Source organism: Equus asinus, chromosome 23 (assembly GCF_041296235.1).
Source record: "Equus asinus isolate D_3611 breed Donkey chromosome 23, EquAss-T2T_v2, whole genome shotgun sequence".
Lineage (NCBI taxonomy): Eukaryota > Metazoa > Chordata > Mammalia > Perissodactyla > Equidae > Equus > Equus asinus.
The window spans coordinates 57,690,473-57,715,541 of NC_091812.1; the positions used below are offsets into that span (position 1 = coordinate 57,690,473).

At 39.9% G+C, this 25,069-nt stretch overlaps 1 protein-coding gene across 1 annotated transcript in view; it reads left to right on the forward strand.

Annotated features, from left to right (window-relative positions):
* TEK (TEK receptor tyrosine kinase) overlaps positions 1-25,069 on the forward strand; it is a 106,517-nt gene that overhangs the window by 27,581 nt on the left and 53,867 nt on the right. The window contains exon 2 of the mRNA XM_014853381.3: positions 18,955-19,266. Coding sequence (XP_014708867.1) covers positions 18,955-19,266 — 312 coding nt within the window. The remainder of the gene's footprint in view (positions 1-18,954; positions 19,267-25,069) is intronic.

Here is a 25,069-nt window from a genome sequence, read left to right on the forward strand (position 1 = left end):
TAGTTTGAGAAGGATAGGTAGTAAATCCTGTTTCAATGTTTGGTAGACTCCTCCACAGAAGCCGTCTGGTCCTGAACTTTTATTTTTTGGCAACGCTTTGATTACTGTTTCAATCTCTTTACATGTGATTGGTCTATTCAGATTCTCTATTTCTTCTTGATCCAGTTTTGGGAGGTTGTATGAGTCTAAGAATTTTTCCATTTCTTCTAGATTGTCCAATTTGTTGGCATATAGTTTTTTCTAGTATTGTCTTTTAATCCTTTGTATTTCTGTGGTATCCACTGTAATTTCTTCTCCTTCATTTCTAATTTTATTTGTTTGAGGCTTCTCTATTTTTTTCTTAGTGAGTCTGGCTAAGGGTTTATCAATGTTGTTTGTCTTCTGAAAGAACCAGCTCTTTGTTTCATTGATCTTTGCTACTGTTTTTTTTCTTTTCGTTTCTGTTTCATCTATTTCTGCTCTAATTTTTATTGTTTCCCTCCTTCTTCTGACTTTGGGCTTTGTTTGTTCCTCTTTTTCTAGTTCTGTTAGGTGTAGTTTAAGATTGCTTATTTGAGATTTTCTTGTTTGTTAAAATGGACCTGTATTGCTATGAATTTCCCTCTTGGTATATATTGAAGGCACAGAAATTTATAATCTAAATGACAGAGAATTCAAAATAGAATTCAAAATAGCTATACATATTGCAAAATAGCTTATATATAAGCAAAATAGCTTAGTATATATTAGTATACTTTCATTTTCATTTGTCTCCAGATATTTTTTGATTTCTCCTTTAATTTCTTCAATGATCCATTGGTTGTTCAGTAGCATGTTGTTTCATCTCCATATATTTGTCACTTTCCCAGCTTTTTTCTTGTAGTTGATTTCTAGTCTCATAGCAGTATGGTCAGAAAAGATGCTTGATATGATTTCAATCTGCTTAAATTTATTGAGGCTTGCCTTGTTTCCCAACATATGGTCCATCCTTGAGGATGTTCCATGTACACTTGAGAAGAATGTGTATTCTGATTGTTTTGGATACAGTGTTCTATATGTATCTGTTAAGTACATCTGGTCTAGTTTTTCTTTTAAATCCACTATTTCCTTGTTGACTTTCTATCTGGATGATCTATCCATTGGTGTAATTGGGGTGTTAAGCTCTGCTACTATTATTGTGTTGTTGTTAATATCTCCTTTTAGGTTTGTTAATACTTGCTTTGTGTACTTTGGTGCTCCTGTGTTGGATGCATGTATATTCATAAGTGTTATGTCTTCTTGGTGGAGTGTCCCTTTTATCATTATATACTGCCCCTCTTTGTCTCTGATTGCCTGTTTTATCTTGATGTCTACTTTGTCTGATATAAGTATGGCAACACCTACTTTCTTTTTTTTGCCATTAGCTTGGAGTATCAGCTTCAGTCCCTTCACTATGAGCCTGTGTTTGTCTTTGGGTCTGAGACGTGTTTCCTGGAGGCAGCATATTGTGGGGTCTTGTTTTTAAATCCATCCTGCCACTCTGTGTCTTTTGATTGAAGAATTCAATCCATTTACATTTAGAGTTATTATTGATATAAGAGAGCTTAATGCTGCCATTTTATCACTTGTTTTCCAGTTTTTCTGTGTTTCCCTAGTTTGTCATCCTGTTTATTTTGGACTGCCAATTTAGTTTGAGAGTTTCCTCACTTTTCTCTTTATTTATCATTTGTGTCTAGACTGATTCCATTCCTTCCCTCTTCCCCTTCTAATTTGTTGTTGCCACAACTTATTCCATCTTGTGTTGTGAGTTTGTGGTTAAAACAACAAGTCTATATTTATTTTTGATGTTTTCTTCCCTTCATCTTTAATGTTCTAATTAAGTGTTTGCTAACCTGTTCTGACAGAGAGCTGCAATTTTCTGATTTTGTCTGCCTATTTACCCCTTTCTCAAGGGCTTTGTAAATCGTTATTTTTTTTTCAGGTATGAGGGCCTTCTTGATCAATTCTTGGGGCTGTGGGGGAGGGGTGGGTCTTGTGGCAATGAACTCTCTCAGCTTTTGTTTATCTGCAAAAGTTTTTATTTCTCCATCATATCTGAAGGCTATATTTTGTTGGATAGAGTATTCTTGGCTTAAAGTTTTTGTCTTTCAGAATTTTGAATATATCATTCCACTCTCTCCTAGCCTATAAGGTTTCTTCTGAGGAATCTGCTGAAAGCCTGATAGTGGTTCCTTTGTAAGTTATTTTCTTCTGCCTTGTTGCCCTTAATATTTTTTCTTTGTCATTGGCTTTTGCCAGTTTTACTACTATATGCCTTGGAGAGGGTCTTTTTACACTGATATAATTAGGAATTCTATTAGCTTCTTTTACTTGTACTTCCAGCTTCTTCCCCAGGTTTGGGAAGTTCTCAGCTATTATTTCTTTGAACAAGCTTTCTCTCCATTCTCCCACACTTCTCCCTCTGGAATACCTCTGATCCTTATTTGCATTGCCTAATTGAGTTGGATATTTCTCAGAGAATCTCTTCATTTCTTTTTAGTCTTAGTTCTCTCTCCTTCTCCATCTGAAGCATTTCTATATTTCCATCCTCCAGGCTGCTAATTCTGTCTTCCATAATATCAGCTTTGTTATTCAGGTAGTCCAGATTTTTCTTTATCTCATCCATTGTGTTTTTCATCTCCAACACTTCGAATTGGTTTTTCTTTAAAGTTTAAATCTCTTTTGTGAAGAATTCCCTCTGTTCATTAATTTTGTTCCTGATTTCATTGAACTCTCTATCTGTATTTTCTTGTAACTTGTTGAGTTTTTTTATGAGAGCTATTTTGAATTCTCTGTCATTTAGATTGTAAATTTATGTGCCTTCAGGGTTGATTTCTAGGTGCTTGTCATTTTCCTTCTGGCCTGGAGTGTTAATATATTTCTTCATACTATTTTATGGTGTGAACTTGTGCCTTTGCATAGTGGTAGTATCTGGTTGCAGTTTCCACCTGCCGTCACTTGAGGTGGGGCATCAAGAGCTGTGTATTCTGAGCCCACTGCGATCCCTGGCATATGTGCCTGTCCTTAGAATCTAGGCTGACAGGTCCTGTCTGTGATTGCAGGTTTGCTTGCTCACAGCTGCTGCTTTTCTAATGTATGCACAGGCACTCTGGCCGACTGGCTGAGCTGGAGTGCCTGTTAGGAGGAGGGGCACTTTCTTTCACATGCATCCCCAGGGCATTCTCACTGTGCCCTCACTGTCTTCTCTCCTGGGGTACTGGCTTGACGAAGACACCCCCACAATAGCTTAGCCACCTCTGTGTGGGGCTTTCCCAGGGGCTGTGAGGGAATTTGGAGAGCAAAGGTGTTCCCACAGAGAGCTGCCCCTCCTCCTTCTTTTCTCAGAGCCACGTGCAGTCCTGTGCCCTGGGTCACTGCCATTCAGGGAGGGAGAGGAGATCCCTTTACCTCCTTCCACTTCCTCTCAAGGGGTTCAGCACCTCCACCTTCAGATATATGACTGTATGGGTCTCTCAGATGTCTTTTGTGTTGTGTTAATGGTCCTCTGTTGGTTTATGAATGTCCTTTTCATTCTATCTTGGGGGAGAGTCTAAGGGAAGAGGTCACTCCACCATAATGCTGACATTGGCCCCCTGATTGGAAGTCTTAGTGAGCACTCTGGTTGCTATTCTTCATTTTTTTCTTGTCTTTAGTGGGAAGTTGTGAGAGGCTACACCAAAGGTGCTAGACAGATAACATTTTATTTATTTATTTATTTATTTATTTATTTATTTATTTTGATAGATTCATTAGAGTGTGGTTAGCACTTTGTCTCTGAGAACTTAAGACTTTATTCAGTTCTATAAAATTATCAGCCACTGTGTCTTCAGTAGCACTTCTCCACTATTCCCTCTGTTCTCTTCTGGAACACCTATATATCTAGACATAGATATATATAGGTAAGTATAGATATATTTTTGACCAGCTTTATTGAGATATAATTCACATAACACATGTAATAATTCACCCACTATTAAATATATTTTGGAACCTCTCAAACTACTCTCCATATTAAAAACAATTGTTATAAATCAAGATAATTAACTTGTAGCATTATGTTAGTTTCAGGTGTACAACCTAATGACTCAATATTTGTATACATCAAGAAATAGTCACCACAATGTCTAGTTAACAAATCAGACATTTTAAATTTGTGATCCAGACTTTAGTATGAAGAGGATATATTTCCATCTCATGTTGTTAATTAAATGTGACCTCATATTTGGTGTATCTTAAAATCCTTTTTTTTTCTTTAATTCAAAAAACAAGTGTAGTGAGTTTGAATCTTCAGTTATGAGAGTCTGTAAATTTGAACTTTATTTTTTGAGTTGTGCAAAATAGGGGAACACAATTTCCTATTACCATTGAGATTTGAACTGAATCTTGGAAGAGATTGGACTTGAACAGATAAATTTACGTAGGGAAGAGCATCCTTGGCAAAAGGAACAATGTCAGCAATGGTCAGGAAAAGAAAGCCTGCAGACGGTTTGGGGCTAAATAGACTGATGGCATTCTAATTTTGCAGTAGTTCAATTGAGAGAGAATGAGTGTGTGAAAAAGAGGTGAAAGTGAGAGACAGTAAAGAGTAAAATGGGCAGAATATGGTGATTGGATGTAAACAGTGAGGGAGAGAGAGTTGCTGACTATAACTCAGAGTTTTCAAGCATTTGTGATTGGTAAGGTGGAGGCTTAAGAGATAATGAGAAAGAAAAGGTTAAGACATGAGAAGATGCTGAGTTCATTCTAGGCATACTGCATTTGAGTTGCCTATCTAGGTGTCCAGGAAGCATTTTCATAACACGTGTTCATAGCAGGGAAGAAGTTAGAACTAGAGACCTGGATTTGGAACGGTGATAACTGAAGCCTTGAGAGTTGCTGAGATCACTGGTGGAAATGGAAATGCCATCTTCCGTAGCACCGGCCAGGCCATAATCTCTGAGCTAAGGCCATGGCCATTTGGCTGAGTTTTGGCAAGAAGGGTAGATGAGAAATTAGATCCAATAGAAACAGGCTATTTCAGATTGATGGTCTTACACATAGAATACTCTTGTATTTCTGCTGGGATGATCAAAGTACTTAGGCAAATGGATACTCAGTCAAACAATGCATTTGGTGAACCCCCTGTGCCAAGCTGTCTGTCAGGGAAAAAGAAGAGTTAGGAATTCTAACACTTTTCCGGATGTTTTACATTAAGGTCTCATTTAGTCATCACTGTTGCTTATTTTGTCTAAGTCAGTTTCCTCATCTGTGATATGGAGATATAAATGACTAATTCATATGGATGTGGTGTGTATTAAGTAAAACAATGCATGGAAAGTGTCTGAATGGTGGTAGGTACTTAATAAGTGTAGCAATTATGTTACTACTAATAATTTTGGTAATTATTCATGTGTGATTGACACACTGCTATTGAAAAACAGAACTGGTAAATACTTGATGGTAATGATTATTTGTAGACTGTGCTCCTTAAAGATATGACAGCTCTAGGGAGGTACCCAAGGGACTCTTCAAGGTTGGGGGAGTTGGTACAAAGCTGGGCTCCCATCTCGCTGTCAAGCCACAGGAAGCATGGTTTTCTCTGTTTTAGTTATTAGACATCAGAGCAAAATTTCATTTACATCAAGGGATCGACTGAAAAATGAGTGTTTCTTGAACCTAGTGTAGATTTGAAGGTGCAAGGGGAAGGAACAGTATAACCAAGATAGAGCAGTGGCAAGGCAGGACTATCCGCCAGAGCTGTGGCTTGTGTTGATGGCTCAGCAGGGAGGGAGCTGGGAGAATCAACATCCTGCTCCATTCTCCTTCCACCCTCCTGTCTCCTCCTGGTGTTTCCTATTAGCTGAGCCTGGCAGGACGTAGCTGCCCCCAAGAACCAGAGCTGGGTGGAGGAGGTTGGAGAGTAGCTGGAGAGGGGCACACCTTGTTAAAATGAGGAGAAGAACCAACGAGTAGCTTGGCCATAGAAAGTGAGACTCTTACACTCTAATGTTTACATGTGCATACTAAATTTGACTTGAAAACAGACCCAGCCCATGCCCAGGATATCTGACTTAAATGTTTCATGAAATCACTTCTCCGGTTTTTGTGCTTTTGGACTGCTTTCTCTCAAGTAACTGTACAGACAAGCTCTGTCTCCTTGCTGCCAGAGCAGTCTAAGCAGATTTTACATTGTCTGCTTGGGAAGATAAAAGAGGAGCTGTTTTCCTAAGCTGCTAAAGCGATAAAATGCCTGGCAGCTGCTGTGTATAGGATCACAGCCTATCACACTGCCATACCTACTAGGCACCACATCTATGCAGTTGGTAAGACACAGCCCTTGTCCTGGGGCATCTGGAAGGCTTCCCAGGGCATGTGAGAGCATGAGCCAAGCCTTGGAGGCTAAACAAGAGTCAGTCAGCCAGTTGAAGGAGGAAAGAGGAGAAGCATTGGAGGAGGGCAATACAGGTAAGCATAGCTCATGCAAAGACTACGAGGACAATTTCTTAAGAAGACCTCCCACCGTGCTTTGAATGATGTCATTGCCACTGGAATAAATAGGGACTAGCAGGGGCCCAAGGGGATTGCACTGTGACACCCAGTGTTTGTCAAGAACGCTCTTTTAACAAAGACACAGAGACTAGCATCTTGTGAGATCTTCAGGCCAGCATTTGATAGGGGAAAAACTGACATAAAGTTTAGTTGGAATTCCACCTGGCAAATGTATCTGTAGTTTGGAAGTATACAGGATTTTTTTTTTTTTTAACAGAGGGGAGGGAATATGACCAGACAAGCTGCTTCCCAAATAGGTGACTAATAGTCATAGAAATAATTCACGTAAGGCCTGGAGGACAGTGCTATGAAGCTGGAGGGCCCCTGAGCGCTCTTCCACTAGTGTGTTAAGATTGTGACCCCATTGGTGAGCCAGAGGGGTTGGTGCTTCAGAATGTAGAGCTACTGTCCTGTTCCAGAGTGAAGAGAAGCAAAGTAAAGGTCTGTACTTACAATAGACTGTGCATAGACTGACTTCTACAGGTAATGAGGAAACTGGAAGGGAGCTTCTCTGCCCACAGACACACACGGGGGCCCCTTGGGTTTGGTGAGTGGTCTCCCTGGGGGTCAGCTGGCAAAACCCCATTGAACAACTGCTTATCTTCATCTCTGAGTAGCCCTGATCCCCCCCAGGCTGCCATCATACCACCAAGCTGGTTGTGAAACTCGTTTGCCAGAATCACTTGCATGTGCAGAGAATTGGCTTCCTGTTAAGGTCAGTCTTGTAAAAAAAAAGGGCAAGAATCAAAGGAGTTTGAAGGAAACAGAGAATCTTCCTTAGCTTGTGATGGGCCTGTTTCCTGCCCATGTGGGTTTGAAGTGTGAGGGAGGGTAGGCATACGGCGGGACACAAAGCCATTAGCGGTTCTTCCTACTGTGGGTGCCTTAGCTCCAAGACAACTTAAAAAAAAAAAAGCCGGGGCTGGCCTGGTGGCACAGCAGTTAAGTGCACATGTTCCACTTCTCAGCGGCCCAGGGTTCGCCAGTGCAGATCCCGGGTGCTGACATGGCACCGCTTGGCATGCCATGCTGTAGTAGGTGTCCCACATATAAAGTGGAGGAAGATGGGCAAGGATGTTAGCTCAGGGCCAGGCTTCCTCAGGAAAAAAAAGAGGAGGACTGGCAGTAGTTAGCTCAGGGCTAATCTTCCTCAAAAATAAAATAAAATAAATAAAAATTTAAAAGAATCCTTCCTCTGGGGCTGACCCAGACCATAGTGTCACACAGATCCCCTTGATCAAACGGGCTTCAGGCCATGCTGATGCAAATAGCCCTTCACACAGAAGTCAATGATTTCAACGTTATTCCCCCATTTCACAGATGAGTAAGATGAGACAGAACTTCATGACCAAAGCTCTTAACTACTTCACTATCCTATTGATGGTGCCAGACAATTAGTAAATTCGCAAAATAGTCCCCCAGGTTTAAGGTGTATTACTTTCAAATATTATTGAATTCTTCCAATTCAACTTAAATATATTAAAAATACATTAAAAATATGCTTGATAATGAAAAAATATGAACAGTCTGTCAAACACAGTGCTTGATGATGAACTTCACAGGGAGTTGAAGATGAACAAAATAGAGTTCTTTTCTTCAGGGAGCTCATTGTCTAAGGAAGGAGACAGACCTGTCAGTAATTAATTAGAATTGATTAGATTAGATTAGTTGTGTGTGCATTTCTATAAATAAAAATAGTTTAAAATTATTAAAAAATACAATACTCAGTGTATAAAGCAATAAGTGAACATTTACCGTCTTCCTCACACCACCCTTAATCCCTAAGCCTGGCAAGAACATTAGCCAGAGATAACCATTATATCAGGTTGGTGTAGGACTGCTCCGTTTTTCTCTATATTTTGGCAAAAATGAGATCATAATACTGTTCTGCATCTTGTTTTCATTTAATATTCCAAGGACATAATTCCATGCAATTATATAATAGGCCATTATATGTATGAACCGTCGTTGATTTTGCCACGCTCCTGTTCCTGAACTTTGTGTTGTTTCTAATTTGTGGATATACGCTGCAGTGAATGTTCTTGCCATAATATCTTTGTGTTTTTTAACTGATAATTATGGAAGATACATTTTTATTATAATTTTAAAAGTTAACATACAGTATAATTGACTTTTTTTGGTGTGTGTATGGCTTCATGCATCCTAGTGCGTGTGTAGATTCATGCAACAACTGCCACAATCAGAATACAGAACAATTCCATCACCCCAAAGTCTTTTTTTTGGCCCCCTCTATAGTCAAATCTCTCCCAACCCTAATCGCTGGCAGCCACTCATCTGCTTTTCATCCCATAAGCCTGACTTTTCCAGAATGTCATATAAATGCAGTCATACAGGATGTGGCCTTCTGGTATTGGCTTCTTTAACTCCGCATAATGCCATGTTGTTGCAGGTAGTACTAGTTTATTCCCTTTTGTGTTGAATCGCATTCCATTGTGTGGATGCACCACAGCGTATTTATGCATTCATCTGTTGAAGGACATTTGAGTGTTCCCAGTTTTGAGTGATTATAAAGAGTTGCTATAAATATTCATTGTATGAACATAAATTTCTATTTTTGTAGGAGAAATACCAGAAGTGGGAATGCTGAGTGATAAGGTAAATTTGTGTTTAACTTTGTAAAAAACGGTTGAATCATTTGCTGCGGTGACTGGATCATCCATTTTATGTTGCCACCAGTTATGAATAAGACTTACAGTTGCTACACGTTCTAGCTCGAACTTGGTATTATCAGGGTTCTTTCGTTTTGGGGGTGTTTTTTGGAAATATTCTAATAAGGTGTGTAGTGGTATCTCATTATGGTTTTAATTAGTATTTCCCTAATGGCCACTGATATTGACCATCTTTCTGTGTGTTTATTTGCCATCTGTATATCTTTGGTGAAGGGTCTCAAATCTTTTGCCTATTTTTTAAAAAATTGAGTTTGCTTTCCTACTGTTGAGTTTTGAAAGTTTTTTATACAATCTGGATACAAGTTATTTGTCAGATATGTGATTTGCAGATACTTTCTCCCAGTCTATAGTTTGTCTTTTTATTTTAATAGTGTCCTTCATAGACCAAAATTTTAAATTTTGATAAAATCCAATTTAAATTGTTTTCTTTATAGATAATACTTCTGATGTCATAGTTAGCAACTCAGTGCCTAACCTTAAGGTCATTCAAACTTTTCTCCATATCCCAAAAGTTCTGTATTTTTACCTTTTACATGATCCATTTTCAGTTAGTTTTTGTATAGAGTGGGAGGTTTTTTTAGTTCAGAGCTTGTTTTATTTTCTTTTATTTTGGATATGGATGTCCAATTGTTCCAACACTATTTGTTGAAAAGACCAGGCTTTCTTCAATGAATTGTTGGAAGATGCATTTTTATATGAGCTGGTATGAGTATAGTTTAATTGTTAAAAGAATGGGTTTTGAAGCCAGTCTGCATAAATTTGAATCCCAATTCTTCCACTAATTACCTGTGTTACAATGACAAAGTATTTAACCTCTCTTTGCTTTAGTCTCCTTTTCTATAAAATGAAGATAATCACAGGACCTACCCTAAGATTGCTAGGAGAATTAAATAAGTTATAATGTGTAACACACTTAGAGCAGTGCCTGATGTTTAATAAGTGATGATTTAAGCTTAGGTCTGTGTAATTTTACGATTACTGTAGACATTGCAAGCATGTCCTGTAAAAATGTTTTATCAATCACATTCCCTACCAACAGTGTAGATCTTCCTATTTATCTGCCAGTGCTAGATATTATGGTCCTCTCTATTCTTTGTCAATTTGATAGACAAATAATGAGATGTCCTTTTAGTTTGTATTTTGGGATTTATAGGCAAGTAAATCATCTTTTCATCTTTGTTGGTGTATCACTTAATTTTGCTGAGTAGCAAGTCATCCCAAAACACAGTGGTAAAACAGCAAACATTTGTTATATATTATGATTCTGTAGGTCAGCTGGAAAATTCTTTGGTCTGGGCTGGATTGGCTGCTCTCCGTCGTCAGCTGATGGCTTGGCCAGGGTTGGGTGGTCTAGGACGGTTAACTTACATATCTGGCAGCTGCTCTGTTGGACCTTGGCTGGAATGGCTCGTGTCTCCTCTGTGTGGCCTCTCATCTTCCAGCAGGTTAGCCTGGGCTTCTCTTCCTGGTGATCTCAGGGTTCCACAGAACAGCAAGAGAGGGCAAGTCCAATGGGAAAGCACATTGAAAGCCTCTGTTTGTGTCACATTTGGTAATGTTTCATTAATCGAGGATAGTCCCATGGCCAAGCCTAGATTCAAGGGGGTGGAGAAGTAGACTCCTCTCTCAATAGAAGGAAATGCAAAATCTTGTGACCATTTTTTTCCCCAATCTACTGATGTTGGCTATTTATGTTTCGTCCTCTATAAATTGCCACTGATTTATTGATTTACAGAATTTATTTATATAGTATACATATTAACTCTTTAAGTTTTACATATAACAACGTTTCCCACTTCGTCATTTAACTTCATTTAAGTAATCTTTTGCCGTGTAGAAGTTTTTGGCTTTTTCTATAGTGAAGTCCGTCGGTGTTTTCCTTTGTGGCTTTAAATATATTCATGCCTTTGGATGACCAGACTGTAAGCTTTTTGAAGGCAGAAACCAAATTTTATACTTTTCTTCACCTACAAAATGCAACATAGAGCCCAGTTCATAGTACTTATTAAGTAAATGCTTATTGAATGAATTCATTCCTGAAGGCCAGTCTCATTTACTTATTTATTTATCCATTTATGCATTCATCAGTACTTATTGAATATCTATCTGGTGCCAGGAACTGTGCTAATTGTTAGAGAGACAATGGTGGGCAAAAAGCAAAAGAGACTTCTCTCATGGTGCTTAGAATGAAGCATTGTGGGTAGTAATGGAACTTAATATCAGTGAGACATGGGTTCACATTCCATCTTTCTACTTGTGTGACCTTGGCACCTATTACTGAATATCCTTGAGTTTCAGATTTTCTTAACCTATAAAATAGAATATGAATACCTTCCTTCAATATTATTGTGAGAATTCAAATGGATAATGTTGGTAACACCTAGCGTAGTACCTATGATGCAGCATATAATAAACAGTGTTAGCTTTCTTCCCTACGTGGTGCATAATCTGAGGCCTACTGCAAAGGCTGGCCTTCTTCCTTGGTCGCTCTCCTCTTGGCAACTACCAGAATCCTGAACTTCTCCTATTACACTCATTTCTTTGGTTTGCTCTTCTGATAGATCGCAGGGTTGTCACTTTAACCTGTTCTTGGTCATTCTCTTTTTTGTGCAAGCAGATCGATCAAATTGCTTTCTCTGTTGGTAGCTGGGGAGCAGGGCAGTGAGGAGTTAAAGAGTTCTGTGGAATTCGGTCTTGGAGGACAGAGATACTTGGTTGTGGGTGTAGGTATGCATGTAAGGGAAGAGGGATTCTTGGCAGGTGATCAAACGAGGAGAAGAATGCAGAAAGAGAGGGCAGCTGGGCTCCAAAGACAGACTCTTCTCACACCAGATACATTTCATGGCACTGAGTGAACATGCTCCTATTAGAGAGCTTCCTTCTCTTGGGGGGAAGCGGACAGGAAAGATTATAAGGCAGCACTGTAAGGCTTGGGGGAGTTTGTGAGATGGGCAACCCTCATTTCCGAGTATTCCCAATCTCTCTGTCCTGTTCCTTTTCCAGTTTTTTGGCTGCCTCTCCTCATTGTCTTTCCTCCCTTGCCCCAGTTTCTACCAAGCTCCAGGATTATCCAGGTACCATGCTGCCAGATCTGTAAGCAGTCTAAATTCCTTCTCATTAAAGATTTGCCAATTTACACTGCTACGCTGGAGTGACAGAAAGGGTCCTGGAGAGAAATCAGCACTCAGTGTAGGGGCTGTGCCACTGCTCTTCGTGTGACCACCGACCAGTCTCTTTGCTAGGGCCTCAGTTTGCCCTTATAAAGCGTGAGGCTTGCACCACGTGCTCTCCTAAGTCCCTTCCAGTTTAAACAATCCTTGATTTGATGGTACCGTGTCTCCTCCACCTCATCTCACAGGATGGAGTTTGCATGTAAGTGTGCATGTGTGCTGGATGTTTAGTGAAGTCTCACTGTGCAGATGCTCTGCCTATTCCCTGGAAATAAAAAAGTTTCCTGCCAACTGCCTCATGCTAATTCTAATGTTCTAACTAGGACATGTGGTATTTATCCTGGATGGGAAATTTTTGGAGTTCGAAGGTGGGAAGAGGATGCCATTTCCTCCAGCAGACAGAAAAGGGCCCTATTTGGCTGGGAGGCAGTGATGGGAAATGGATATCCCCTTTGGGAATACCGGCTTGGCACAAATCATGGGTCAGAACAATTTGTCGTTAGAGAGACACAGCCTAGTCACATCAAGGATGTCCTTGTCTAACTTCAAACTCCCAACTATACAATAAAGTTAGCAACTTCCTTTAGTTATTTCCAGTCTTGTTCAATTTGGTATCTTCTTGTTAATTGCCCAGTATCTTCTTGGAAGGAACCCTGAGGATAAAGTTATTGCTCAGAGACTTACTACATACATAAAAGGATCATGGAGAACAAAAAAAGATTAAAGTGTTGGAGGCGTGCCTGGGAACTGGATTTCTTCAGGGGAGACAAGAAGGCAGCAAAGATACTAAAAATGCTTTAACATAGGTTAGACACATAGAAATGGTGCCAGTAGTTCTTAGGATTTGATAAAAAGAAATTAATGCCAACTTAAGGATAGACTTTAGAAAAAACATTCTAGAAGTGAGTCCTATTAAACACTTAGTGTCATTACTCAAAACCCTGCTCAGTTGTTACCTTTTGGGGAAAGACTTCTCTGACTATCTTCTCATATCCCTTTCACTTTGCTTGGGTAACTCCAACTCTTCTTCAGGCCAAATGTCACTTTCTCATGGAGACTTACCTGATCCACGAACCTTTCCCCACTCCAGCCAAGTCTGGTTAAGTTCACCATTATGCTATCCCATAGCACCTTGTAATTCTCTCCCATAGTACCTATCATAGTTCCAGTGTCACGTTTATTTATGTGATTAGTTTTCCATATCTGTCTTCCACATTTGCCTGTAAGCCAAAAGGATTCAGATCATATCTGCTTTATTCATGTCGTGTCTCTAAGGCCAAGTGCAGTACCTAGCACATGGCGCGTACTCGATACATTTGTTTAGTAAATGGATGAATGGACATCTAAAGGACTTAATGAGTATTTTTTAAACTGAAGAGGATTTTCCTTTTCTGGACAGCATAAAAAATAACCAACTAAAATCCAAACAATTCCACCAGTATCCTGGATAGTTCTGGGATTGTCTTTGCTTCTTTGGCACATTGCCACAGCTCTGATTCCAGAAATGCTTTTGGCTACAACTTTTTCAGTTCATTGCCAATCTCCTGATTTCAGAATGCTTTTGGCCAAGGTAGTGCTCATTGCCATTTTAAATATTTAGAACTTTAAGATCTCTACTGCTGTTACAAAGGTGAAATGATCAAGAACACCTTGGAAAAATTTTAAATGTGCTCAATACCAAATTTCCAAGAAACCATACAGCCACTTGTTCTGAAGACATGATAACTTATTCCAAGCACATATTAGTGGAACTCCACCCAACCCTACAATTCTGAGTGATAAGAAGCACCAGGGAATAACCTCACCATGCAGTAATTTAACCTGCTTTTTCCTTGTGGCTTGCCAGTGCTGAGAACATCAGGGAGCTGGGGTAATCAGATGCAGACCATCTGCAGCTGTGCTGAACTTGAATGTGGAATGGGAGGGACAGAAGGCTAATTGGAGGAAGCAGTTGTGCTGCAGTGCAATGTATTTTCCTTGATATTCATGTTTAACCTTTCCTTTTCCTCATCTGTTAAAAAAAATAGTTAAAAGTGATGATGACCTTTGAGGTTTTATGTGTTTTTATTTAAGCAAAATCATTCTTTTTTTCCAGATGAAAACTTATGTGAAGCCCAAATTTGAAAAACACATGAAAGTTGAGCTGCTGGGTGAGAGTGTATATGTGTGTGTGTGGGTCTCTGGAGTCCACTCTCTTGATTTCATCTCCACCACTCTCAGAAACCTCTGGAACAGCTGTTTTAGAAAATGAGAAATAACTCCTTGCAACACAGTTTGAAAAGCATGGCTTAGTCTCTAATTTCTAGCTCAATTTAGTTGTATTATTTGGGTGTGGATTTAGGTCCACAATTGTTTCTATTTTTAAATAATTTTTATTTTTAAATAAAGATATTTCCATGTCTTAGATAATGGGTCATTATTCAAAGCAATCCTGAATACAAGAAAATCTAAATAAGAAACAAGATTTAAACAACATTTTGAGTTCACCACAATGGGCTTTAGTGAGAAAATGTTTCTGTGAAAGATTAGATGCTGTTCAGTACAGCACACAGAAAATATAATGAGCAAAACAACATCTCAGGATATTGTTATGCTTCAATTGTGATGAATGATCATTTATTAACTTGGCTGATGCCATGCTATGATGGCAAGTATTTCCTTACAAACAAGACACACTTTTATGCAAATATTGAAAAGTGTTCGCAAGGTCTTTGCTAAGGAAAAATAGTATCAATCCCCCAAACATATAAGATGTATGAAATTCAATATGCATCTTACTTACTTATAGAAAACTCTTAGTCTTGATGATGAAGCGTAAATTGAATTAATTAATAAATTTGATCAGAGCCCTTCCGGCTCTGGTTGTGATGAAACAATTCAATACCAGTCCCCAGCTGGTAGGGGGATAGTGCAGTAATATAAGGAAAGATGTTAGCACAGGGGCTATCATTGGTATGAGCCAGATGGGATCTATCTTTTGGCAATCATTCTTAGGAAAATGTTCCTACTGGCAGATTCCTTTGGTGGCACCAGCCGTACAGTTGAAGTCATACCTTTCACAGTGTCAGTAGCAGACTCTTTCAAGAAGCCACAGGCCTCTGTTCCTCTATTCTCTTTGAAAGACTAAGTTTGGCCACTCTCCTCTTCCCTTTTTAAAAATTTTATTTAATCCATGTTTTTTTCTTTTAGCACTGTGGAATGACATCACATTTCCTATTATTAGTCCAAAGAAGAGAGAAAGAAAAAAAGCATTATTTGGATGCAATCCAAGGAGATTTGGAGCAAGTGTAGGAATAAATGATGAGAGATATATATATGTCTATGGATCTTGATTTCCTTCCAAATGCACCTTCTTAAGGGAAAGGCAATAACACTGACTTTTTTCATTTAATTTTTCTGCATAGGTAGTATTCAAATGGTTCAAAAGCCAGTATACATAAGTTTACAGTGAAAAGTCTTCCATCATTGTCCTCCAACTACCCCATTCTCCCCAATGGGTCACTCTTGTTCGTAGTTTCCTGTATCACTTTCCATAAATTCTTTAGCCATATACAAACAAGTATAAATATGGATTCTTGTGTTAGGAAAACTAATCAGATGATTTTAATATCTGTTCCAGGAACCTGGTAGGTGTTTCTTCTCATATCCAAAGCTCTTCTACCAAATCCTTCTGAAATTTTATTGTAAATGGTGTTACAAAGTACAGAGAACTCACTGGTGGAAGAGGACTTCCTATAACTGGCATGCTGAACAAGGGTAGCAAAGTGTAGACAAGTCCAGACTCTCAGAGTACACAATTTCCCTTTCTGTCACTGAAAGTAAAGGGAGAGAGCCAGAGGAGCAACAGATCCATACCCAGAAACAATTTACAGATGAAGTGTGGTTGCCTTTTCAAATCAACTGCTTTTTCTATTATTTCCTGAAGTCATTAAATAAACCATGACCAGTGCCGGTGCAGTTCAGCGAATTCAGAACAGATCCCTTGGTTTTGGCAAGTCACTCACCTGGCCCTAGAAATGGGGCTGGATTGAACCGGAGCTGAAAGAATTACAGTGTTTCCTTCCTCTCGATGACTCTCTCTGGGAACATGCCTGGAGTGAGTGAGTGTGGGAGGCGAGGTGGTGTTCGCTCAGAGGCAGGGCTGGGTGTGCCTGTGGAGGCAGTGCTGTGCTCCGGTGTTGTTTTGGGAGGCTGTAATCCCACTGCTAGGTTTCCTAGCTCATCTGCTCTTACAACATTTTTCTTATCCTAACTTCCGTCCCCTCTCTTGAGATCTTGAAGTTCTCAGTGAAGCTAGAAGCAAGATAGATGGTTCAGGGGTCAGTCTTGGAAACCCATTCTAGTCACAATTTTCTCACACAATCCCATGTATTGAGTTAACATTACCAGAAAAAATGCAACTCTTAACTCCCACTCATATTAAGACTTGACTTTTGAAATTCTTCTTAACTAATTAGATAAAAACGCAACTCCTAGCTGGATCATCCTCAAAACATCATTTATACATCAAACATTGGCAATGGCCATTAAGAACAAATTGTTTGAGGACTTCATGGCAGGCACAGTGCTTGGCATAAGTAAGTGCTCAAAAAAGGTCTGGTAAATAAATACCAGTTAGCCCCAAATGCTCAGCAACGATTGATCATGTTTCTATGGCATTTTGTAAAAGCTAATATTTGCTTCTTCCCCTATAAATTCAGTAATTGTCAAAACGGTCTTTTAAAAATGGGCAAAAAGGTCAATTTAGTCTCAGGAGAGCACTTTCATTGTTAACCCCATTCTAGAAGTGGGAGCCAAGTGAATAGATGGACTGATTCAGGAAGATCTGGAATAAAATTTGCCCATCCATCCATTCCAACAAATACTTATTAAATCCTCTATATGTTGAGACTAGGCAGGATATTCCTGTATAAATCAATGTGAACAAAACAGCTTCACTTCTCATCCTCATGGAACTTACCATCTAGGAGAAGAGAGATTAAATAAAATAATCAAAGATTATGGTAATGTTTACGAAGGAAACCAACAGGAGGCTGAATTAGAGGACAATGGGATGAGAGTGTGTAGATATTGTAGATAAGGTAGGCAGAGAAGCCCTCTATGAGAAAGGCATTTAAGCTGAGACTCAAAGGATGAGCAGAATTTAGCCATGCAAAGAGTTGAGAAGATCATTTCTGGTGCAGGGATCAGCATGTGCAAAGGCTCTGAGGTAGGAAAGGGCATAGTATATCAAGGGAACTGAAAGACTGGTGAGAATTTGAATTCCAGCTCTGACTTCAATAGCTGTGGAAGATTGAATAGGCTACTCAATCTTTTGAGCCCTCATTTCTTCATATTTAAAAATGAGCTAATGGCACATACCATGCAGGGTTGTTGGGAGAATTTAGTGGGTATTAAATGAGATAACATGTAGCTTACTTGAATCACTTTATATCTACACAAAGGTCTCTGAGACTCCAGTTGGTCCTCATGACCCAATGTGCTCAACCTGTCTAGTCTCCTAATCATTTTATGTAGTCTTGGGAATCAATCATCACTGGAGCCAAAGAACGTCCTCCATCTCTGATTTTTCCACACTCAACAAGAGGAGAGAATAGGCACAGATTCCATTTGCTCATCTTATAAACTTTGGAAATCAAAAGAGAAGAGAGAGAGAGAAATACTGAGAAAGTGAAATGAGAGGATTTTCTTTTTTAAAATGTGCTTCATTACTTATGAAATAAATTTATAGAATACATTGTAAAGGTCAGGTAGGATTTTGTTTTTACATTTGAGGAAGGTTGAGGTTTGGAACTAGTGTTCAGGAAACAGAATAAAGAGAAATGAAATCGTAGTCATTGAGTATCCCCATTGGGTAATCAGTATATGGCAGACACAGTGCTTGGCAAGTTACGCACTTTATTTCATTTAATCTCCACAAGAATCCTGCAAGACAGGTCTCCTTAGCCTCGTTTTGAAGATGAGGCTCAGAGGGAAACACTGACTTCACTCAGTCCCTCTCTTATCTTGTGGAATTTAGTATGGAATTGGACAATTCTTTGATAATGATGAAAGTCTATGAAGTTAGTATATGGTGTATGTAGTTATATAGTTTTTTAAAACACCTTATTCTTGTGGTAGTACCACATTATCATTAATTGATTAGTCATTAATGATGATAAATAATAATGATAATTATTAATTACAATTGACAATGATAATAATGCCATTGTCATGAATTTATTTCAACAAACACTTACTGAATACCTAAGTACATCTCAGGTATTATAGTGGGTAGAGATACATAGTGCACCGCTTGTTTTGGGCATGGAGAATAACTGATAGTTCACTGCAGCTAGGGTGTGCAGTGGGGCAGGAGTGGTTAGCAGCTTCTAGCTGATGAAGGGTCTTGATGCCATGATAAAGAGTTTTGGATCTTGTCCTATGAAAGATAGGCACATGATCAGAGTAGCACTTTAGAAAGACTGCTCACATAGCTATTTTTAGACAAGGCTTTCTAAGCACCAGTTTATCCTGTAAGGTCATGTTGATAACCTTTATCGTACATTGTGCTCCCTTTATCTTTTCAGGAACAGTGGATGGTGCCATGGACTTGATCTTGATCAATTCCCTACCTCTTGTGTCTGATGCTGAAACATCCCTCACCTGCATTGCCTCTGGATGGAGCCACCACGAGCCCATCACCATAGGAAGAGACTTTGAAGCCTTAATGAACCAGCACCAGGATCCACTGGAAGTTACTCAAGATGTGACCAGAGAATGGGCTAAAAAAGTTGTTTGGAAGAGAGAAAAGGCTAGTAAAATCAATGGTGCTTACTTCTGTGAAGGGCGAGTTCGGGGAGAGGCAATAAGGATACGGACCATGAAGATGCGCCAACAAGGTAACATACCCCTTAGTTGTGGGCAGTTGAGGTCCACTGAGACACACACACACACAAACACACACACATGCCTTTTGTTTTAGTAGCTGCTCACTCAGAGGCTGAACATGAGCTGCCTGAGTATGATGCTTGAAGATCTTGTCTGCCTCTTTCCAAGGCTTGCTGTCTCTGGTACACAGAACATTAGAGATCAAAGAGACCATCAGTGCAACTCCCTCACTTTCAACCCCTGCACTAGACACTGTGCCTAGTTCATGAGATGAAATGAAATATATCATATATTCTACTAAGGGCTCCGGGATCCTTACAGAGATATGAACATGTTATGTGTATGTGGTATAAAAATCACAGCAATGAAGACAACTCTCCATTGCCTCTTGGCTCTTTTGAACTTTTTCGTTTGATTTTTTGTTTTGCTTGCCCCTGAGTATTCTAAATATAGTTAAGTTTTTCAGGGAAAAAATATAGTAAAAAATCAAAAAGTGAAACATCTATCAATAACTCAATCTAATTGGTTACTTGGTATATCAGTTATCTGTTGTTACAATAATGATGTGTAACACACAACCACAAACCACAGTGGTGTACAATAATAAGAGTTTATAGCTTGTGAGTCTAAGTCAGCTGGGTTGACTAGGGGCCTCTGCTGATCTTGGCTGGGCTTTCTCATATGTGTGGGTGGTGGCTGGCTGTGGCCTTATTCGGCTGACCTTGGCTGGGGCAACTTGGTTCTGTTCCATTATCCTTTAGCAGGCTAACCAAGCTGAGTTCTCCTGGAGATGGCAGAGGTGCAAGAGAACAAGTGGTGGAAGCATATGAGGCTTCTTGAACCCTAGACTCAGTATTGTACACTCTCACTTCTACCTAATTTTACTACCCAAAGCAGGTCAAATAGCTGAACCTAAAGTCAGAATGGGAGGTACTACCAAGTTAAATGGAAGGAGTAAGGATACAGGGAGGGATGAAGAATGGGGACCCTTTTTGCAGGCTACTATTCTTGGAAAGAGACCATAATTTAATTTTAGCAGTCAGGTCCCCAAGCCTAGCTCACAGAACTCCAGAACTTTGAAGGAGGATGTTGAGAGCCTTCTGCAAGGGGAGAGTGTTACTCCTTGCTTCTGCCTCACGAGGCAGTGATGTGGTGAGCCTTTCTCCCATAATAGAAATGTGTCCTAAGCAATATCTTTAGGCCAGTCCATGGATGGCTATTGGAGGAGATAGCATTGAAAACATTCTTTAGTGATTCTGTTCTGCTCTAAGGCTCCAAGGCTGGACAGGGAGGTAGCCTTCTAGTGTTCTTGATGCTATCTGCTGGGAGGAAGGTACAGATTTCAGCAGAGATAACCTCTGCTTGTTCTCACTGGAATGATCTGGCCCCTTACCCACAGCCCCCTTTTCTGGCTGGTCTACCTAGAATGAAGGAGTCCTTACCAAATTAACATCATCGTAACCACAGGAGGCTGTGGACTGAGTGTGTCGTTTCATGAGATAATGACAATGTAAGTTCTTCAGGGTTTAATTTTTAATTGCGAAACTGATCCAGATAAGTAACATACCTTTGCACGTTTCTCTGATTGGCAGTTTCTTATATAAGAATGTGCAGTTTTTTAGATCAGTGCTTCTCAAAGTTGAAAGTGCTTATAAATCACCAGTGGCTCTTGTTAAATGTGGACTCTAATTCAGTAGGTCCTTAGGGTGAATCCTGAGATTCTGCATTTCTAACAAGGTCCCAGTGAAAAGGTACCCCTGAGCCGTGGACCAGACTTTAAGGAGCAGGAGTTTAGAGTTAGCCCCTAGCTCGGGTCCACCTGTAAACATTTCTTTGAATTTGCCAGTGGTGGTAATTAAAAGATTTGAAGGCAGCAAACTCATTTTAAGGTCAAAAGTGATAAAATCACTATTCATTAGATTAGAAATAAAGGAAAGAGTTTTCTTAGCAAAACTGTGATGTTCACCTTTAAATGACGCTAGGCGACTGGGAAAAGTGCACAGCAGAAATTCCCAGGAATGCGGCTCTCCGGTGAGGAAAGAGAGGTTGAACAAAGGATGTGAGGTGTGCCAAAGCTATCATGGCTGACAAGGCAGCTCTATTATTTTTCATATTTCAGTTGGGATTTGATTTGTATAAAGAGTTATGTCCTTCTGCTGATGTTTCCACATTCTGAATGAAGATGGTCTGAGATTTGTGCCAGTGGTTCCATAGGAACGTAATGTGCAGTGCCACGGTGCCCTTTCTGGGCTGTCCTGGGGCTGTCGTTGACAATGTATAAATAAGAACCTGTAGAAAATATTAAACCGGAACACTAGGAATCAAAAGCCAACTGTAGTGATCCCTCCAAACTGAGAGTCCAGGTCACCACAGATAAAGGATAGCTCAAGTTCAGTTAAATGAGGCGAAGGCAGGCGTGGATAGCCAGCAACGGTGGAGAGAAGATGGCTTTTAGATTTATATCCACCTGAGTTTGAATTCTTTCTCCACCACTTACCAGCTGTGTAGCCTTCGGCAAGTTAACCTCCATTGGTCTCATTTTTCATCATCTGTGACATGGGTATAATAATATCTTCAAAATTGTCTTGTTTTAAATAAGATGGTATATGCAAGAAGCCAGTCCCCATGAGTGCATTTAAGATAAGATTTGATTTACATAATAGATGTTTTGCTAAATGCTTGTGTAAAGAGAGACTTTGCAGAATAAGTTACATAATAATAACGCTAGCAGTTTGTAAATGGTGGGAATGGGATCTGATGCCAACAGATCTGACTTCAGAGCCTGTACATATGACTCTGTCCTGCCCTCTGTATGTCGCTCTCACTTAATGTTAACCACCCTCCCCCATTCTGAGCATGTGTTTTGTAAAGTAGAGTGAGTCCAACTGAAACACTAAGAAAGCAATCCAGGGCACAGAGGAGAGGCATGGGAGTGGAAGTCAGCCAGACATGTGGCTGAGCCCAGCTCTGCACCTGAACTCTATGACCTAGGGCAAGTTACTTAATTGAAATCATAGTTTTCGCATCTGAAAAAAAAATGGGGAAAGAGATTTTACCACATACATTTGAGAATCAAATGAGATCATCAACATTATCCGGCTCACAGTAAATGTTCAATGATTATCATTATTATAGTGCCTTGGAATAAGCAATAATTTACTGGGACTGTTAATTTTCCTACTCAATTGTGGAAAATTTTAGCATCATCTATTAACATAATTGTGGAGATTTATACAAAATAGAAAAATAGGTAGTACTTTCTCTCTCGTGTTTTAATAATAACGACACCTCAGCATCAGGCTGTTGAGCTGATTCGGTTTCTTTTGCAGACCATCCAATGGCTGAAATATGGTGCGAGGAAAGTGATATCATTTATGGTGAATTAGGAAAACCTCCAAAACTCTGTCTTCATGACACTGTTAATTGCCTAGTAAATCATCGTGGGAACTCAGAAGTGCCTGCCCAGGGACACAGCAGGACAGGATAAACATCCATATATTCCTGCTCGCTGCTGACTCCCGCATCTGGGGAGGAAGTGGAAAATCCATTTGCCATGTGCCAAAACATGGCTTGAGTTGGCTCGCATAGCCCAACTGGCCAAACTGTTTTTATCAATGGCATCATCCAAAAAAGTCAAAGGCAATTTGTTCAAACCTCAATGGTGATTTCATTCAGGGGTAAGGAGGCAGAAATGAAGTTTGAAATGTTTTCACACCCCAAGATCTGTTTCAGAGTGTCCCATCAGAGGAAACATAGGTTATCTTTCTTCCTATTTTCATTTAAGAAATAGCTGTACTTTAAGAACACCAAAATTCCCACGCATGATTTGTGAAGTTTATAGAGAGGAGCCATTTGTATCTAAATGACACAAATAAACATGTTAAAATGCATAAAGAAAATAGGAAAATTTGAAGTCAGACATTCATTTATTCTTTCATTTCACAAGTATTCTTAGGCCTCTGTGCCTCACTCAAGAAATGCAATGATGTTAACATTTTCTGAATACTTCTTGCATGCCTGATGTTCCCTTGGTAACTGGATATACATTACTGTATAATTTAGTCTTTACCAAATGCATGTCTGATTTGAACTATTATGACCCCATATTAATAGATGAGGCTAAAAGCAGTTGTAACTTAGGGGCATTCCCAGCATTGGCTCCCAGTGTTGGCCCTGGGAAGGGTAACACTCACCTGATCCCAGAGGCCAAGCCCTACCTACCACCCTGTGCTACCTTTCAGGACAGACTGCCTTCCTGGAATGCTCAGTCCAGTAGGGGAGATACACTGAGTGGGGCTATAATGGGAACACGCAGGTATGAGGCACTTAACCTGGATTCCAGGGCCATATAAGGTCCCTGGAGAAAGTGACATCTAAATAGAAACTGATGCATAAGTGGGAGCTGGTGGGATGTACGACAAAAGAAGGAGCAGAAGGGAAGGCAGGAAGTTCATGACTTGGACGTGAGTGATCACATGGTCTGTTGGCGGAACTGATCTATGAATCAGAATGGCTGGAACTGAGAGCTAAGGATGCAGGCCTGGAGGAGGATGAGTCTGAAGAGCTGGTGTTGTGGAACAAGTGGGGAGGTCTTGAGTTTGTGTCTCAACTTTCACACTTATTCACTGTCAGGAAGCCTTGAGTAAGGGACTTAGTCGCCTTTAACTCCATTTCCCACGTCAGTAGACGTGGATATCCTGTCTTCACGGGGCTGTTGTGAAACTATAGAAAATAATAATGGACGTAAAACTACGCTGTTACTCTTAGTCCTTATCTATCATTAAATTAAAGGAAACAACTGAAATTTTGCTCAATTATTTTTCGTCAATGAGAAACATCTTTGTTTATAATGTTTACTACCATCTATTCTCTTCTCCAGTCCTTAAGGCATAAGTGAGTTGTATTCTTAGTTAAATTCTGTCGACTAATTAGCCCATCCCAATGATCTTGAGCAAGTCATCTAACCTAGGCCTCAGCAATCTCATTTATAAAGTGAGGTGGTAGGCCTTTAAAGCCTTTTGAGGGCTAGCATTATACAACCGATGAGAGGTCTCTGGAGCCAAGTTACCTGGTTCAAATCCTGGCTGTCTCATGAAATTGCTGTGTAATCTTAGACAAGTTACTTAATCTCTCTGTACCTTAATTTCCTCATTTGTAAAATTAGAATAATTGTAGTTCCTATCTCATAGAGATAGTATGAAAATTAAATATATGTAAAGTGCTTAGAACAATGCCTGGTCCCTAGTAGGCACTATTGAAATGTGCTTATTTCTTTCATGATCCAGTTAAGTCATGTGACATCAGTCTATGTCAACACATTGTGTATGGGCTGGGCTCCTGGGTTCCAAAGTATAACATCAAGGCTGTGGACCCCTTCCTTAGTGCTCAGCAGAGAACAATCAACAGAGAGACATTAATGCAGGAGGTGGCAGGCTGGACAGCCAGTGGAACTCTGGGGTGACTGTGTTCCTACCTAGGAAAACAGGGAGCTTAAAAGGCACAAAGTCTCAAATAATAAAGAGCCACAGTGTGGGGAAAAAGAAAAGCCACAATGGAGTTGTGCCTAGTAGGGAATCTCAGTTCCTTTTCAGAACACAATGCTGAGGGAGAAATCCCACGGTCACCTAAACAATTTTCATACAAAGGGTCAGAAAATATAAACAAACCGCACAGAAAGGAGCAACAGCGTGACATGGTCAGAAAAACTCTCCCAGGAGCCCAGGAGCGCAGGGGCCCAGGGGCATGTCACAGGGAGCAAGAGCTGCCCACGTTAGAATTGCTGAATGCAGCACCTTGTCAGAGTGACAGGGAGAC